The 17,061-nt window shown below is 40.2% G+C and overlaps 2 protein-coding genes across 2 annotated transcripts in view; both read left to right on the top strand.

The window, feature by feature from the left end:
* LOC147334107 (Fc receptor-like protein 1) overlaps nt 1-17,061 on the top strand; it is a 171,780-nt gene that overhangs the window by 78,909 nt on the left and 75,810 nt on the right. The window lies entirely within an intron of this gene.
* The window catches only part of LOC147334111 (polyamine-transporting ATPase 13A2-like), a 48,576-nt gene that overhangs the window by 5,354 nt on the left and 26,161 nt on the right, over nt 1-17,061 (top strand). Inside the window, exons 2-9 of the mRNA XM_086286447.1 lie at nt 2,859-3,026; nt 3,537-3,595; nt 3,697-3,763; nt 3,850-3,929; nt 4,040-4,117; nt 4,203-4,272; nt 4,579-4,713; nt 4,818-4,884. Coding sequence (XP_086142573.1) covers nt 2,859-3,026; nt 3,537-3,595; nt 3,697-3,763; nt 3,850-3,929; nt 4,040-4,117; nt 4,203-4,272; nt 4,579-4,713; nt 4,818-4,884 — 724 coding nt within the window. The remainder of the gene's footprint in view (nt 1-2,858; nt 3,027-3,536; nt 3,596-3,696; nt 3,764-3,849; nt 3,930-4,039; nt 4,118-4,202; nt 4,273-4,578; nt 4,714-4,817; nt 4,885-17,061) is intronic.

Genomic DNA, 17,061 nt, shown 5'->3' with positions numbered 1-17,061 from the left:
CTGGAGAGTGTTTCAGTCTAGGAAAGATGATTTTATGTGTTTAAGGCAGTGGTGGGACCGGGGCAAAACCGAAATCAAAGAATTTTGTCAACAGCACGCTTTCAATGTCTCTTCAGACTTCAGCCAAATCTATGAGAGAACTGGAGACTGAAATAGTGGAGCTGCAGGTGTCTGCAAATTCCACAGGAAACCGAGGTTGGCTGACTTGCTGGGCTCTAGAGCACAGGGGGCACTGGTTTGTTGCAGGTTTCAAAACCTTTCTTTGATGGACGCTCCTACGAAGTTTTTCTTTTCGCTGGAGAAAAAGAAAGGACAAAGCAAGTTCATACATGGTTTGAAGTCCTCTGCTGAGGATCTTTTGACAGCGGATGGTGACATCAGGTGGAGAGCAGCAGATTTTTACTCTGAGTTTTACCGTTCTGAGTACTTGGAGGATGAAGAAACTTTTAATGCCTTCTGCAACGGTCTCCCCAGACTTTCTGAGGATTTTGCCAAGGAGCTGGGGGAGCCTCTAACATTGACTGAGATTAATACTGCCTTCCAAAGTATGGACGGAGGGAAGGCCTCTGGCATAGACGGACTTCCGATCGAATTTTATGCAGCTTTTTGGTCTTACCTGGGTGTTGATGTCATGGAGGTTTTTGAAGAGTGCTTTTCTACAGGATCTTTACCTCAGAGCTGCAGCATTGGCATTTCTCTTTGGTGCTGGTTATACAAAAAAGGAGGCATCAAAATTCAAGCTGCTAAATTTTGTGGTGGGCCAAGCAAAATATTCTATATATAAAAGTAGAAAGGATAAGATTGATAATTTTTCAGGGAAAAGAGTTGATACTACTTTCATTTTACTGGTTAAATATAGAGTTAAGGAAGAGTTTCAGTTTTACTCGTTGATGAATAATTTAACAGAGTTTTCTTCTCAGTGGTGTGTTAGGAATGTGGTGTGTTCTGTTATAGATGGCCGTTTGTACTTCAGCCTTATGTTCATGTGACAGTTTTGTTTATTGTTTTTTTTCCCTTTGTGGCAACACTTGTGATGTCTTGATGTTTATTTATTGGTAATAAATGTGTTTTTAAAAATCAAATCTTTCTTTCTTTCTTTTTCTCTTTTTCTCTCTCTTTCTCTTTTTCTTGTGGAGGATCAATTTGTTTTCAGTTCTTTGTTTCTGTGATGGCTTTTGTTTTCCTTTTTTTGTGATGTATCTGGTGATGGCCTGATTGTTTTTATTGTGAATTAATGTGGAGGTAAAATAGTAAAAAATAATAATCTTGAGCAGCAGCAGTGATTCAGGCAAACTAAAATTACAGGTTGAGTAAGAAAAACTGCAGGTATCCTGAATGATATCCTGAATGGTCAAAGTAATTTCAGTCTATGGGCCCAGAAACTAATCCAAAATGTGAAAATTTAGATCTTGTGTGCTCATTGCAAATGAAGTGTTTTAGGCATAACTTTGGTGACTGTGGCTTCAGAGATCCACAGTCTCAGATTATGAGAACATTTAATTTGTGTAGGATGGTTCATTGGTATAATTTTATCTATAATGAGGGAATTCATACCACTAGGCCGATAAATATTTGGATAGAGACAACTATTCAGGTACATCTACGCAAATAATTTTAAATAAAACAACTGAGTTGAAGTGCAGACTTCCAGCTTAAGTGGGTTAGACAAAAAGATGCATAGAAACATAATCCCTAATTTCAGGATCTCAAAAGTAATCAGACAAATTAAATAACTGAAAATAAAATATTAATTTCTAATACTTGGTTGAGAACCATTTGCTGTTAATGACAGCCTGAAGTTTTGAACTCACAGATATCACCAGATGCTGGGTTTCCTCCTTTTTAATACTCTGCCTGGCCTTTACTGCAGTGACTTTCAGTTGCTGTTTGTTTGTGGGTCTTCCTGTCTGAGGTTTAGTATTCAACAAGTGAAACGCTCATTTGGGTTAAGATCAGGTGACTGACTTGGCCATTTAAGAATATTCCACTTCTTTGCTTTAATAAAATTCCTGGGTTGCCTTGACTGTATGTTTTGGGTCATTGTCCGTCTGTATTATTAAATGTTATCCAATCGATGTGACTGCATTTAGCCTGATTTGAGCAGACAGTATGTCTCTGAACACCTCAGAATCCCTTCACCTGCTTCTGTCCTGTGTCACATCACCAATAAACATTAGTGTACCAGTGCCACTGGCAGCTGTGCACACTGTCTCCACTACGTTTCACAGATGATATGGTATGCTTTGGATCATGACCTGTTCTACACCGTTTCCCTACTATTTTTTCTTGCCATGATTCAGTTGATCTTGGTTTCATCTGTCTAAAGATTGTTTTTTTTTTTTTCAGAACTTTTCTTAGATGTTTTTAGCAAAGTATAGTGAAGCCTTTCTATCCTTGATGCTTATGAGTAGCTTGCACCTTGCAGTGAACCCTTTGTATTTACTTTCATGCAATTTTCTATTTATGGTAGACTTAGGTATTGATACTACTACCTCCTGGAGAGTGTGGAGATTCTGCAATCATCCATCCATCCAGTAGATTTTGCCATTCCTGATATTTTAGCAATTTCTTGGATGGGTTTGTTCACAAGGACATTCAAACCCCTGCAACACAACAAAGTCATTCATGGAGGGATAAATGAAAAATTACCTCAGTGAAACTGACAGCAAAAGATAAGAAGGAAAGACGAGCTTCATGTGAAAAATAATCCTCTTCTAGAACTGCTACACTTTGCAAAGCCATACGGCTTTAATAGTAGCTTGTAATTGTGCACTCTGGTCCTGACAGGTCAACAGGATTCATGTAAATGAGCTCTTGTGAACTGATGTAATCCACTGTTTCTCTCTCTGTCCCAACAGGATTTACAGGGTTATAAGTGGGTGAGTTGGCGAGTGTGGTTGTGTCGTCTGGGTTTCGTGCTCTCCCTGGGTCTCCTGTGGATTGCATTTTACTGGTGGCCACGGTTTGCTGTCCTTGTCCGCTGCAGTTCCTGCCCTCCAGCTTTGGCAAATGTTCTAATATTAAAAGTGAGGACACCCAGAATTTTCACAGACACTGGATTTTTTTTTTTTTTTTACAAATTTTAATTTACCTGCTTACAATTTTATTCCACATTATTCCTCCATGTGCTAACATGCAAAAGAAGGTTTACCATCTATGCTTTGTTACTTTCAGATGGGGCCTGATTTTTTTAAGACTTTGTATGTGAGGAGCAGGATTTTAAATTTCTTTCATTTAAAGCTCTCAATTAAATGTCCTCTCTGTTATAGTTCTGCCACTTGCTTTGTTTTTTATGGTTGTTTTGATCCCACATCATACGTGAACATGTTCTGACATGGAAAATTGGAATATATAGAGTAAATTTGCACAGGGAATTTTAAACCTTGACAGTTGCTTTTAGTTTTTCTTCTTGACCACATTTTAGATTGAGCTGTATGTTCAAAAAAACTACAACAACATTCTTTTGTAGTTTCCAAGAACACAAAACCTTTATCAAAATAATTTATGTTTAAAAAAAATATATGTTTTTTTCCCAGGACTCTTCTGGCCAGCACTCTGTGGTGGAGGTCCTCACTGAGGAGGTAGAGGAGGGCAGGTCAGCTCTGTCACCTCTAACCTGCCAGCTCTTACATATTTAGAAAAACACTGAAGTAAAACTATGTGTCTAGTATAGCTAACTTTGCTGATTCCTCACAGTTTGGAGCTGCTGGGAGAGCTAGAGGAGCCAGACTGCAGAGATACTGTTCATCTGTACACAGGGGAGGTAATGTGAGCTGTCTTTAGTAAATTATTTTCTGCTGACTGATTTCTGTCAAGCCTGTGGAAAAAGTGAGCTTTACTTGTTTACAGAAAACGCTGCTGCGGTACTACCTGTTTGAAGAGCTGCGATACATCTGGGTGGACAGGAAGGGTGCTTTCTGTCGTGTTAGGTACTGGAAAAAGAAAAAAAAAACTGTGAGATTTAACTGTTAAATTCAAAAGGAGAAAATACCTCAGAGCCCACTGACATATTACTACAATTTCTCATCTCCGGTCTTAGTTCTCTTCATGAAGACTGGACCTGCAGTAAACTGTATGACTTCCAAAGCGGACTGAGTCCTCAGGAGCAGAGCTCAAGGTAGGAGAGGATATATGAATGGAGAAATGATCAGATTGTTTTTAATCCAACAGGATGACTGTAATTACTTATATGACTTTTTCAGGAGAAGCATATATGGAGCCAACCTCATCAATGTACCAGTAAAGCCTTGGATAAGGTTGTTGTTTGAGGAGGTGGGATTATAATCACATTATTATTATATTTCTATTACTATTATTATGTACATGTATTTTTTTAAATTACAGTGCTTCTAAATATTTGAAGTATTAATGTCAAGGGCCGAAAGGCCAGTATGTGGGAGCTGAACCAAAAAGCAGACTCAAGGGACAATAAGACTGAGAATTTAACAAAGCTTTATTGAACACAGCAGTGGAAACGTAGAAGTGCAGCGTGGGTCTCTGGTGTGCAGGCACTTAATTTATAGAAAAGTCACATTAAGTGACCAATTAAACTGTTTCCGTCTTTTTCTGTTTTTGTAGATTCTCAACCCCTTCTATGTGTTCCAGCTGTTTGGCATTGTCCTTTGGATGATTGATAACTATTATTATTATGCCACAGTGGTCCTTGTACTCTCTGCCTTCTCCATCGTTTACTCACTTTATGAGACCCGCAAGGTGAGCATGTCATGTGACGCATTATTGAATTACTATTCATTTTGTCTCTGAAAATGAATGTTAATTACACTTTTTTTCCCTTTTTTATATATATTACTTAAAAGCAAGCTAACACTTTGCATAAGATGGCCAGGTTGATCACAGATGTCACGGTGTGGAGAAACTCAGGAGGTGAGTTTTAATAAGTGCATCCATACATCGACCACTACTATACACAGCTACTGATGATACAGACAGGGGGGGTTCGTCTAGTAATACGTACAAGAAAGTCAATTCAATTCAATTTTATTTATATAGCGCCAAATCACAATAACAGTCGCTTCAAGGTGCTTTATATTGTAAGGTAGACCCTACAACATAAAGTCAGAGAGACTTTCCCTCAAGTAGGTTGTAGACACAGTATATGCACATATACATACAGAGCAATCTGTGGATGTTTTTCCAGTGCCTATTTTAACCCCAAACTATCCCCAACTAACCTAAATCTAAGCGAGTGGTTCTTCTGCCTAACCCTTGCCAAACTGTAATGGGGGAAAATAAATAAATAAACTAACACTTCTGAGACCATTTCTGTTTTAAAGTACTTCTGCCAGAAAATGTCTTTAACTGCTATATTTTACAAAACTATTAGATCTCAAGCTGACTGGTCAATTTCAGTGACACTCTTGGAACAACATTAATTATTCATAACTAACATGTAACTAGAACTGTGTAATAGTTTGATCAGTTTCAGTCCAACACTAAGAGTTGGTTACTAAAATTAGTTGGTTGCCAGCACCTACATCCAATGTGAACATATTTCTGCAAGTCTAAGAAAAGCTTTCTGGACTACCTTAAATGTGTACCTACAGTTCTCTGGATGTTCAGCATTGACAGTATAGAGCAGATCAAACATCGCACCAAAATCTGTAGCAGTCACCCAGGCCCTCCGGGATCTGCAGCCTCTAAACCAATGACACTTATCCAATCCAGTGACTTGACTGCTTCTCCAGCAGGTTCTCCATGGTCCCTCTAATACAGGACTCAACACAAACACTCCTTTATGAAGAAAACAATGGAAGGTTTATAAATTATTTGTCAAGGTCTGCACCAACAGACCATGTGGAGGGAGGAAGAGGAACCAAAAGGAGACACTGACGAAGATGGAACTAAGTTGCAAAGCGAGCCTTTCTTCTGGCTAATACAAAACCAAAAAATGACAAGAAGACTAAACAAAACATGAATCTCCTGGATAAAGAAAAACTAAACCCAACAACTAAGACAAGACTTTAACTATGTGTGAAACTAAAACAACGAACCTAGAACACGAGACCTCTTCAAAATAAAACAGGAAACATAACAGGAGAAAGACATGACACAAGCATGATAACATAGGAAACACAGATATGAAACATGACAGACTAACACACGTAGACTCAATATGATGAACCGATAAGGGAGACTTAATGCATGAAAATAAGACACTGAGGACAAGACCATATAGTGAACAGGAAAAGACTCATAACAAAGAGACAGAATAACATAAACTAGACTTAAAACTCAAGACAACCTGATAATAATACTAAAACTTAATTTTAGTATTATTATCATTATCATTTTCAATGTAACATAATAAATCACAAATACAAGAATAAATTCAAAATGCAGGGTCACAGGCCCAGCCCCTGACGTTATTCAGCTTGTGAGTCATATTTCAAAGAACATCTTGGAGAACATAATTGAGCTAATCACAGCATAAAAAAAGCTAATTGAACAGAAAAAATACTGGTATCAGCTCATGTCCAGTGTGTTGCCTATCAGACAATTAAGGGTTAAAATTTTTAGTCAGATTTAGTCAGGTTCAAAAGGAGCTTCTTAGGCTAATAATATGTTCATATTTCCCAAAAGTTAGCTTACCTAGTAGGTCTTTGTGATCAACATTGTTGTTATTTGTATGTATGTATTTATTATTATTATTATTATTATTATTATTATTATTATTATTATTATTATTATTATTATTAATGCACTGAGGTGGAAGCCCGCTCCTTAGCTGGGCTGCCGATTCCAAACTGTTCATTTTGAAGTCTGGGTTTTAGGTGGATTATTAAGTGAGCAAGGAAGGAAATTTCCAGGAAACCCAGAGGCTCATAAGAAATGAAGTCATCACAGATGATTAGTGGCATGTAAATGTCTTTAGCAGTGATTATACACAGGGTGTATCTTTTAAACTCTGCAAAAGCCTCCTCCAACTCTTCTGGAATGGAATTCCAGTCAGTGGGGTCCATGTTTGTGGTTGCATCCTTCTGTCACAAAATGGCTGTCATGCAGGATGCATGAACCATATTCGGGACCCGACCAATAGGGAATAAACTTAAAATCAGCTATATTGCTGGAACTCACAGGGAAAAGATAAAATTCAAAAACAAGGCTGGGCTGTTGTCAGAAATGCAAAAATCAGCAGAAGAAGGGAGAATGCAGCTGTGGGAACCATGAAAAGAAGGAGACAATAAATACATATGAGATAAAGAGGAAATTATGGTGGTGTCATCGGTATATTTGACAGTGGTGTTACTGGTGCAAAATGAGCTTTCAGGTTGCTCAGCTTTGGAACCATTTTGTAGGGTTGTACTGTATTAAAGGCAGAGCTGAAGTCCACAATTATTTGGATCAGGCATTGATGTGAGACAGGATGAGTCTCTCAACACATTTAGTGATGACGGTAGTATAAACAAATTTTTGAGCACTGGAACAATCATGGCTGACTTGGGGCAGATGCGAACTGCAGACTGGCCTGATTCTACTGTAGCTTAATGGGCGTGTCATCTCTCTCTAAAGAAGCAGATCGGTGTGGGACTCACTGTTGCATTGGTTGAAGTAGGTAAAGTGGTTCAGGATGTCAGGTAGGGTGCTGTCTGATAAGTCTGATGATGTATGGGTATCTTTGTAGCCAGTGAGTGTCTTGATCCTCTGCCACATGTCTCTGTATTTGTTGCTGCTGAAATGCTCTTTGATGCACTGTTTGTATTTAAACTTTCCCTTTTTGATGGCCCTCAGCAGGGATTGATGTGCCTTGATGCATGACTGCTGCATCATCACGTGCTCTAAACAAGGCACGCACCTCACTGTTCAGTGTAACCGGTTTCTGCTTCACCCCGCTGCAACAGTTCGGCCCAAACAGACTCCTTGACTCTGCGTTGTGATGTGTTTTTAAGAAGGCAAGGAGTCTCTGATTGATTGTTGCCACTTTATTTCCTGAATGGAAACAACAGTGTTGTATCAGTGCAAAGGGCTCGCCACACACCACTCCGCACAGCACACTACGGCAGAACATCCCATTAGCATTCCGCTTTACCGTACAGTTTTACACAATAATAAACAAATGAAAAGTACATAAAACTGGTGTTGGACATGTGTCCGCTAAGCACTTATTACACTCGGTGCCCATCAGCTAATCAAACATGTTTTATGTGTCTGTACTACTTAGCTACATTATGTGTGGAACAATACAACTCACCTCTCATATGGCTACGGCAGACTGGCAACACTGACTGCAGCCAGCCTCACCTAACCAGCCACACCGAGAGGGGGGGGGGGGGGGCGCTGTTTCCCCATTACACTGACATTTGTGACAAGTGGAATAATACCACATAAGCACTGTTACACCAGCGGCTTCTGTTTTCATAAAATTTAACAGTCTTCTTGGTTCTTGGTGTCTGTGCATTGTTTGAATTACAACAACATTTGTTTTTCTCAGACAATATACATCATTTACCCTTAATGACAGATGTCTCTATTTTTGTTCAAGATTTCTCACTCTTAAATTGTTATTTTGAAGTTTTATTGAATCATCTGAGTGCAGTGCTGTTGTACAAAGATAGATGGAAAAATATTTAATGGAAATGATAACACTAATAGCATACACAAATTCAAAGGAAAAATAATTACTTTGATTCCACCATATATATTTAAGTGTCCATGATCCTGTGTCAAATTTAACTTTAAAAAAAAAATATTCAATATCTCTAAAAATTTCACTCTACATGGGAATCTGATAATTTACTGTATTTTCCGACCATAGAACACACCGGATTATAAGGTGCATTAGGTGAAACAAGACCGTCAGAGAAGTCAAACCTTACTCAGCTCATTCTTCTTGCTTCCTCCACTTCTGCACCATTGATTTATTCATGTTGAATTCTTTCGCAGCTGCTCTATTCCCATGTTGTTGCAGTATATTAATAACCTTGTATTGTGGATGGATTATCTCAGTTGTTCTCATGACTGACATTTGGTCCATTTGCAGCATCCCGTCAACTTTCATAGAGTGGACTGTGCTAATATTATGCTAACATACTGTAGCTGTGTAGCTAGTGATCATGTAGCACAGCACTATATACCAGCTAGTCCAACTTCAGTACAAACGTCACTGCTGTTTTGTTTTCTGTCTTCATTTATGTCGGAAGTGATAGCAGAGCTGTATGTTTTTAATTTTTTTTTAGAAATCTCAGTCAGAACATGGTATATCATCTTTAGGTGGAAACTAGCAAGCTAACTTCCTGCTAATTTCTAACTCAGTTAAATTTAAAAAAAAATCTGTTGACATGGATGCCTGGATGTTAAACTTAATTCTTACACCTGGTAAAGCAGCAACGCTGATTTGGACAGTTTTTTTTTTTTGTTTGGTTTTTTTACACTCAGTGATACATGGTTTCGATGCTGACGACATCGATTAGTACACAGACTTAGTCTGCGGATTTATCAGAAAATGCATGGAAGATGTTGTCTCATCCAGAACGTCAAAATTCAAGTCAAATTCTACCCAAATCAAAAACCGTCGATTAAAAGCAATGTTTGCGCGACACTGGTGGCACAGAACACTGCTTTTGCCTCAGCAAACACATAACAGCAGTTACAGATGACACTCCCATCACTCCCCATTTTCCCACAGCTTTATTTTGGTGCTCCAGTTTTCCACCCCCATTTTAATGCCCCCTTATACCTTTCAAATGTACTTAGACTAGAACCTCTGTCTAAGGAGCTTTTAACCTTTATTTTTATTGCTGCAGCTACCAGTGTCTTCCAGTTTGGGTGATTCTCAGCTTCTTTCTTCGACCTCCGGGGTTAGACCACCCTTTAGTCATTGCACAGTTCTGGGGATTATTCTGCCCCGATTTCAAACAAAGATCTGTGTGTTTTGGGTTCACCGGCGTGTCCCCCTTTTTGCCAAGCGCCTCTCGAACCTCGTTGGTCTGGTGTTCCTGGTTTTCGCCAACCCCTTCATGGTTATTGCTGTGTTTGTGGGATCCATCTTCTCCAGGAGCCCAAACGTCATGACACTTGACCCCAGTTGCTGTCTCGGCAGTCCCTACATCTGTCTCTGCTGTGAAGGGTCTTCACATCTCCGGGTCCCCGTCTGGTGTCTGTTCCTTTCTCTGCAAGAGACAGAAAACCAAAACACCTCTCTCCCTAGCCTTGATAATCTAATATTGTTATCCATTGTTCTTCTAATGATTCAAATTTGGTTTAAAATATTATGTTCAGGACTTATTCTAATCATAATCTATGTGTGTGTAAAAGAAATAAAAAATTAGTGAACCCTTTCTAAGTCTAACACATTATAAGCTTAAGTTTTACCATCGCTAATTTATTAAACACACAAATAAAGTCATAAAATGTTCATAACACCATTGTTTGATGTTCGGACTCAACTCCCCCTTTTTGACACACTCCCATGTGTCAATTCATTGGAGCTAGACACTTAAAAGAGAAGGTTAGTGACATCATATCTGGTAACTGGTCCATCCAGAGCTGTAACATTTTGAAATGTACATACAACAAGCCAAACCACACCTTGGTCACACCAACCCTTTTCTGCCCCGAAGATGTCCAATGCCACCCTAGTATGGACTGTCAAAAGTGGCTTTAACGCTGACTATCCTGACAATCCATTTTATAACGTTTCCTGGTCAGATTTGCCAATCTCTGCACCAGGGTTTTAAACTTTTCGCCATTTCCATTAGTTGTTATTTTTATTTAGTTTCGACTCCAGATTTTCAATTTTTATTCTTTTTGCAAGTACCCCTCCTCGGTGGCGAGAAACTGTTGGTGTGGTCAAGTGGGTGCTCTGGAAACAAACGCTCAGGACAGAACAGTTATCAGTCATGTACTTCCTACAAATTTTGCATATGTTTTATTCCATATTGATCCTCTGAGTGTAATGGTACATTTTAATTTGAATTTATCCAAACTAAACACAATATTTTCTTTATTTACTTTGCTCTTGTTCTTTTGCAGTACCACATCCTATCAAATGTCCCTGTCGATTATATTCTACATTTAATAACTTACTATTTCAAGTGAGAACCTAAATCATGTGGACCAATGTTTATTATTGCATATCTCTATTCTGAATGTGGCCAGTCATTCATAGGTATTGTTCAATTTTGGCGATTTTCCTCTATAAAATTTAATTGACTTTTTACAGTGGCCTGCTATGGTTAATAATAACATATTCCAGTCATGAGTGATATCAATAGTTATCTCCACTGTAGCATTTGGCATTCCCAATAATATAACATGATACCTTAATCAAAACACAGTTAATATAGCACAGTTTTCTTAATGCAAACATCAGTAACTCAAAATCAGCAACCACAGTGTTAAGTCTGCAGTTCATACTTATGTGAAGCTAGAGTCTCCTCCTCCAGTCTCTCTTATCCTCCTGCTCCTGAAAAAACAAAACAAAACAAAGCGAAGCATCCACCCTTCTCTTGTCCGCTGGGTGAATTGTTTATTGGCATTTACTAATCCTAAAGTGGGTGCAGTCATTGTCTCAGTATCAAGTCAGTCAAAACTTTTAGTCGTCAGTCCATCACAGTCCATTCACATGCATACCTCCATACACATTCATACCAGATGTTGCTGATAATGGAGTCTCACGCGCAACCTATTCGAGCCTCCATCACCAGCAAGATGACGTCATCATTTTAAAGGAAAACAATTCCTTGTTGTTTTTTGGGCCGGATTGACTCGGTGCAATCCTTTTAGACTCAGAACTTCTCAGTGTTCCCTATAAGTGAATTTCTCCCAAGCCAATTACAATCATGGAGAAGCGCACTTTGCAACTGTTTACAGTACAGTAATAATATTTTATAGCGCTTTAAATTTCAATCTTTCAGGCCTGGTTTAAAGAGCTGATTGTTAAATCATGAACTCACAAAATATCAACATATCACCACCGGTGGATCACACCTCTCAGATGTTTTTTCTCCAGTGCACTGTAACAAAAACGAAAACAGACATAACCAACAAAATACTACTAAAATAACACAAACTAGGGCCCGTTGCAGACATGTCCAAGCATAAAACTATCCCTCTCTCGCTTACGAGACAGAACACAAGCCAAAGCTCACTGATAACATCAAGCTAGCGCTAAGCAAAACCAAACAATCAACCAGAAATTCACAGGAACATTTTGCTTCCTGCCGGGACAATATTGTGTGGGAATGAGAACCTCAGGTGCCGTAACACCTTTTGTTCCTCCTTGAATTAAAACTCAATCACAGAAAATGCCGTACTCCAACCTAAACTTACACTATTAATTCATCATTTTCACTCTGTGCCACTGTTCCTCATCAGGGCTGTGTGAAGCACAGCAAAGAATTCAGTCAAGGCCTTGAGCCATAAACAGACATCACGCATAGACATTGTTTTCATAACCAAACCGTTTTAGAGCTTATTCCTAAAATCTACATAAATGCCTTCTAGGTGACATATAACACATTCTAAGTAATCAATGGCTCCTCATAAAAATTATGCATTGGGATGTTTGTGTGCAGCATTTTGCATATCAGCATAAGCAAAGCATTCTTCATTGCATCAGCGTGTATGTGTGTGTGTGTGCGTGTGGATCACTCTTCATTGCACAAGCGTGTGCATGTGTATGTGTGTGCATCACTTCTCAGTGAATCAACATTCCCGTGTGTGTGTGTGTGTGTGTGTGTGTGATTTCTCACTCACTCAACGAGTGCACGTGTTCATGTGTGTATTTCACTTCATTCTGAATCTGTGTGTTTGGAGACGTGTGTGTGTGTGTGTGTGTGTGTGTGTGTGTGTGTGTGTGTGTGTTCATCACTTTCCTGTTCTGGTGTTCTGGGTAAACCACGGCCTGAAGCATGCCCTGGGGTCCTGCCCCCCTCCTTTTCAGTTTGTTTGCGACCATTGCTGCTGCTGCTGCTCAAAATTCAGTCCGTCCTGGTGCTGACCCCAATTGGGGCAGTCCTTTCTCCAGTGTCGATGTTCACCGCAGGTGAAACCTGCATCTTCTTCTGTGTTTTTGTCCATTCTGAGGTGCCTTCTGTCCTCAGTTACTCCTCTTGTCTCGGTCACGCCCTTTTTCGCCACCCGATCATCCGTGTTGGTCCATCACTGTCCTGCACAGTGTGAATGCAAAGTTATCAAGGTCAGCATTCTTTCGCTCGGCCTTACTTTTCATTCGGGCTTGGCGGGCGTCTCGTCACAGCTCTGTCAGCTGACGCAGTCTGGGAATTTTCCCCCGTGTAGTGAAACGGGCCTTAGGTTTAGTGCTCTCCGTCTCGGCTGCATGAGATCACATTCCTGCAGGTCTGTTGACATTCTCAGGTCGTTGTTGTGGGTCCAGCTGTTGCAGCATTTGGTCAGTGTCACGTATGGGGGAGAGCAGGAGTCCAGTCAGCCTCGGCTTTCAGGGCCGGCAAAGCAGCCTGTAATTAAATATGTATAGAAAAAACAAAAACAAAACAAAACAAAAACAAACAAAAAACAAAAACAAACGAACAGGAAAATGTTGTTGTGTTGGCTGTGTTATTCAGAGGGGAGACAATGGGGCCAGGCCCTGTGTCAGCCTTCTCTCCCCCTTTTTTTGTTTTTTGTCTCCCGATATAATCAACTCCTAACCCACCAAGTTGACAGGACAACACCGGTATATGTTAAAATTCTTAAGATCATGTTTAAAAGCCCAAAAAAGGAACTTTCTTTCATTCAGTAATCACTTTTATTAATCAATCAACAGAAAACATGTCACAATTTGAATCTTTTAACCACTAAATTTGTTGTGTCTTGCCTGGTTGGTTAGACCAGTGTTCCTTTTTTTTTTTAGTTAAATTGTTGTCCTGCAACCCAGAGGGTTTCTTTGTCAGTAATGTATAGACTTCATCATTTAAGTATGTTAATTTTTCTTTAACCTTGCTGGAAAATCTTCACGTGTTCATGAGTGTAAGCTGTTTCTTCATTGCGTGTATGTGCATTTGTATAAAAGCAGGTTAATTTTAACTTTTTCTCAAACTAGGCGTTACCTTAAAAGGAGCCTTTCTCTCAGATTTCTCTGCTTGTGTGTGTTTTTGTTTCACCTTTTTGTTGTGATGCTCCGGACGCCTTCCCAACCTCCACAAGTCCGTTGGCCCCAATTTTATGTGTTAAAACTTCTCTTAATTTCTCCTCTAATTCTCTCCTCGCTGCTGTCTTTTTCACAGCTGCTGATTCGTGCTGGGTGTGGTTCCCATTACCTATAATTTTGCTTCGGCCGCTGTGCTTGTGGGGGCAGTTGGTCCAGGTCCGCAGCTTCCTGTATTAACACACTAAGAGATTTATTTAATTTCATTTTCATCACTGTTAAACAGATAAGCAGGCAACACGCCTACCTCGACAGCGTAAACTGTACGCCAGTCTCCCAACACATTCCTCTCTGTACTCCTCCATAATTCTCCACTGCACACCTCTTACTATCTCTCCTTTTTATTTTTATTACACCACAGAGTAATACACCCAATTATGCCCGTCTATCTCTATGTGGCTCCAAATTCCCTCTTTATTTTAATTTCACACTCGTCAGGGGACAGGCACACAACAATTTCAACCACTGAAACGAGGAATTCAACCTTTTTATATTTCTTTACTAATCTAGACTCAACGTTTGTTCGCAAAATGTGTCTTGTTCTAGTCCGGAAATAAATGTGAACCCGTGATTACACGGCCGTTCCAGTGTTATTTCCGTGGCTATGCGGGGGCCCTCACCTCCCCAAGTCACCACCTCAGCACCCGGACAACGCCGGTCCTGGCCACGCGTCCACGGACAGGAGGGTCGCTACTCCATAGGCAAATGTTCCACAGGTACACTAGGCATCAACCTTTGATCCTAAAATGTGTATTTGCTCTAATGTCCTCCTAATCAAACACATCAACCGTCACTGTCACTGTGTTCACGCTTCACACTCCACATAAAAAACACACTCAGAGCGCGCCTCACTCACACTCTCACTCAGTGCGCGCTTTACCCACAAGACAGCACCCAGAGCGCGCCTCGCAGCTTCACACACACTCTCTCACCCAGAGCGCGCTTTCACACTCACACACACAACACTTTTCCTCAGCGGGAATTTTACACAGAAACCTCTGAGCTCAACTATTAGATCTTCTGAAAGCACACTGCACCATAGACCAAAATACCCCTTTCTCTGCGATTATGACCGCCACCACGGGGCAAAGTCGCATCATAAACGTGATGCTTGCATCCCCGAAGTTATACCAGACATCATAAACCAGGTTTTGCTCTATGTACTTCTTGGCAAGTAAAATTTTACTTTGTTTTATGACCGCAGCCCTTAAAAAAAAACTCGACTGACGCCACAAACCACCGTCAAACCTCTGTTCAATGTACTAAAATTAGCACCAACCACTACTGCACTTCACGGCCGCATCACCGGAACACGCCGTATCATAAACCAAACCTACGGACGTGTTTCGCTCTCGCGTTGCCAGTGTTTAACCGCACCGTGAAGCCAGCATCTGCTTTTCCTTAAATCAACTTCTATTTCATAGCCGGCAAGAGCCAGGACGTAACCGACACCATAAACAAACTTCAAACCTCGACTTCAATGTACTGAACTAATGGCCGCGTCTTCAGAATAAATTCTAATGTATTATTGCTACAGAAGCCAGTATTAGACAAAATTAAATGTGGAAGGTAAAGTGGCTGCATCTAGTCCAACGTAGTATGTTATTAGTATCTCGGTAGAAGCAGTTTATTTAACACACTGGAATTCAGCCTCAACTTATGTTGTTAGTATCTTGCGCCAAAAACCAGACACCGACAAATTTACTGTGAAAATACATGTGACTCAGCGAACAGATTAATTTGGAAAGCCCAATATGCACATTTGGTATTTATAATACAACAGGCTGTGCTTACCTTTTTATTTTTGGACCGGTCCTCTGTTCACCTCGCCTCACGATCTCACCAAAGGTCAAATCTGCACCTCCTCAGCACACCAAAGATCCGGGTCACACGGCACCAAGTTGTTGAAAACACGCAGTTCTTTGAATCTTTGGGCTGAAGGAAGGACAATACTCGGTGTATAAATGCTCAATCAACAATCATTTATTTCCATACAATTCAACAGTCAGAGCATTACAACGTCCGGACGGGAGAGATGCTACCAGAGGGTCAGGCACATGTCTCAAAATGGTGACGGGTTGCTCAGCTTTTTATAGTCTCTAGTGGCCCCCAGCTAGTCGTAAAAGCCAAAACATCACATTTTTTCTCTGTTACAGCGCCTAAGTTATGACCTCGGCAGTTGTTTCTCTGCTTTCTGTAAGGTGGGGGTGTGGAATGTGGTCTATCTATCTCCCCTGTCTTTAGACACAGAGTCTCCTGCTTACAACCTTCTCTTCATGATTCAACAATTAAGCATGTCAAGAAAACAGTGTAACACATTCCCAGCAGATCAAGGATACAGAGTGATGCACATTTATCTAATGAACTAATATGGGAATATGTTCTGTTAACTCAAAAGTATAATGAGAACTACACTACATACAGCTCACACACTCTATATTAAAGGGTATAATGTGATCTACCGCAGTATTCTAATTCAACTACTTTGATTACATATATAAGGTAACATACAACAACAGAATAATATCACACTACAAACACGCACATTATCAACTTCTGAAGACAATCAAAGCAGCCAAACATGAGTACAGGGACAGGGTGGAACAGCAATTTGACAACCCTCGCAGTATGTGGCAGGGACTAACCAGAATCACAAACTTCAGAGGGAAAATCACCGTGGTGGTGTGTTGTTCCCTCGATGCTGGACAGGAAACTGCAGGATCTAGGACTGAGCAGCTCTCTCTGCAGCTGGGTCCTTAACTTCCTGTCTGACAGAAGCCAAGTGGTCAGACTGGGCAGCATTACCTCATCCCCTGTCATAATGAACAGTGGTACTCCACAGGGGTATGTACTGAGCCCTCTCCTGTACTCAATCTACACCCATGACTACACGGCTACTAGCAACTCCAACATCATTGTGAAGTTTGCAGACGACA

The sequence above is a fragment of the Aulonocara sp. 'chitande type north' Nkhata Bay genome, linkage group LG3 (genome assembly GCF_057382095.1).
Source record: "Aulonocara sp. 'chitande type north' Nkhata Bay isolate Kocher_YH1m ecotype deep benthic linkage group LG3, A_spYH_male_GT1.1, whole genome shotgun sequence".
NCBI lineage: Eukaryota > Metazoa > Chordata > Actinopteri > Cichliformes > Cichlidae > Aulonocara > Aulonocara sp. 'chitande type north' Nkhata Bay.
The sequence above is the reverse complement of the archived record's forward strand: the minus strand, read 5'-3'. Positions and strand labels throughout refer to the sequence as shown.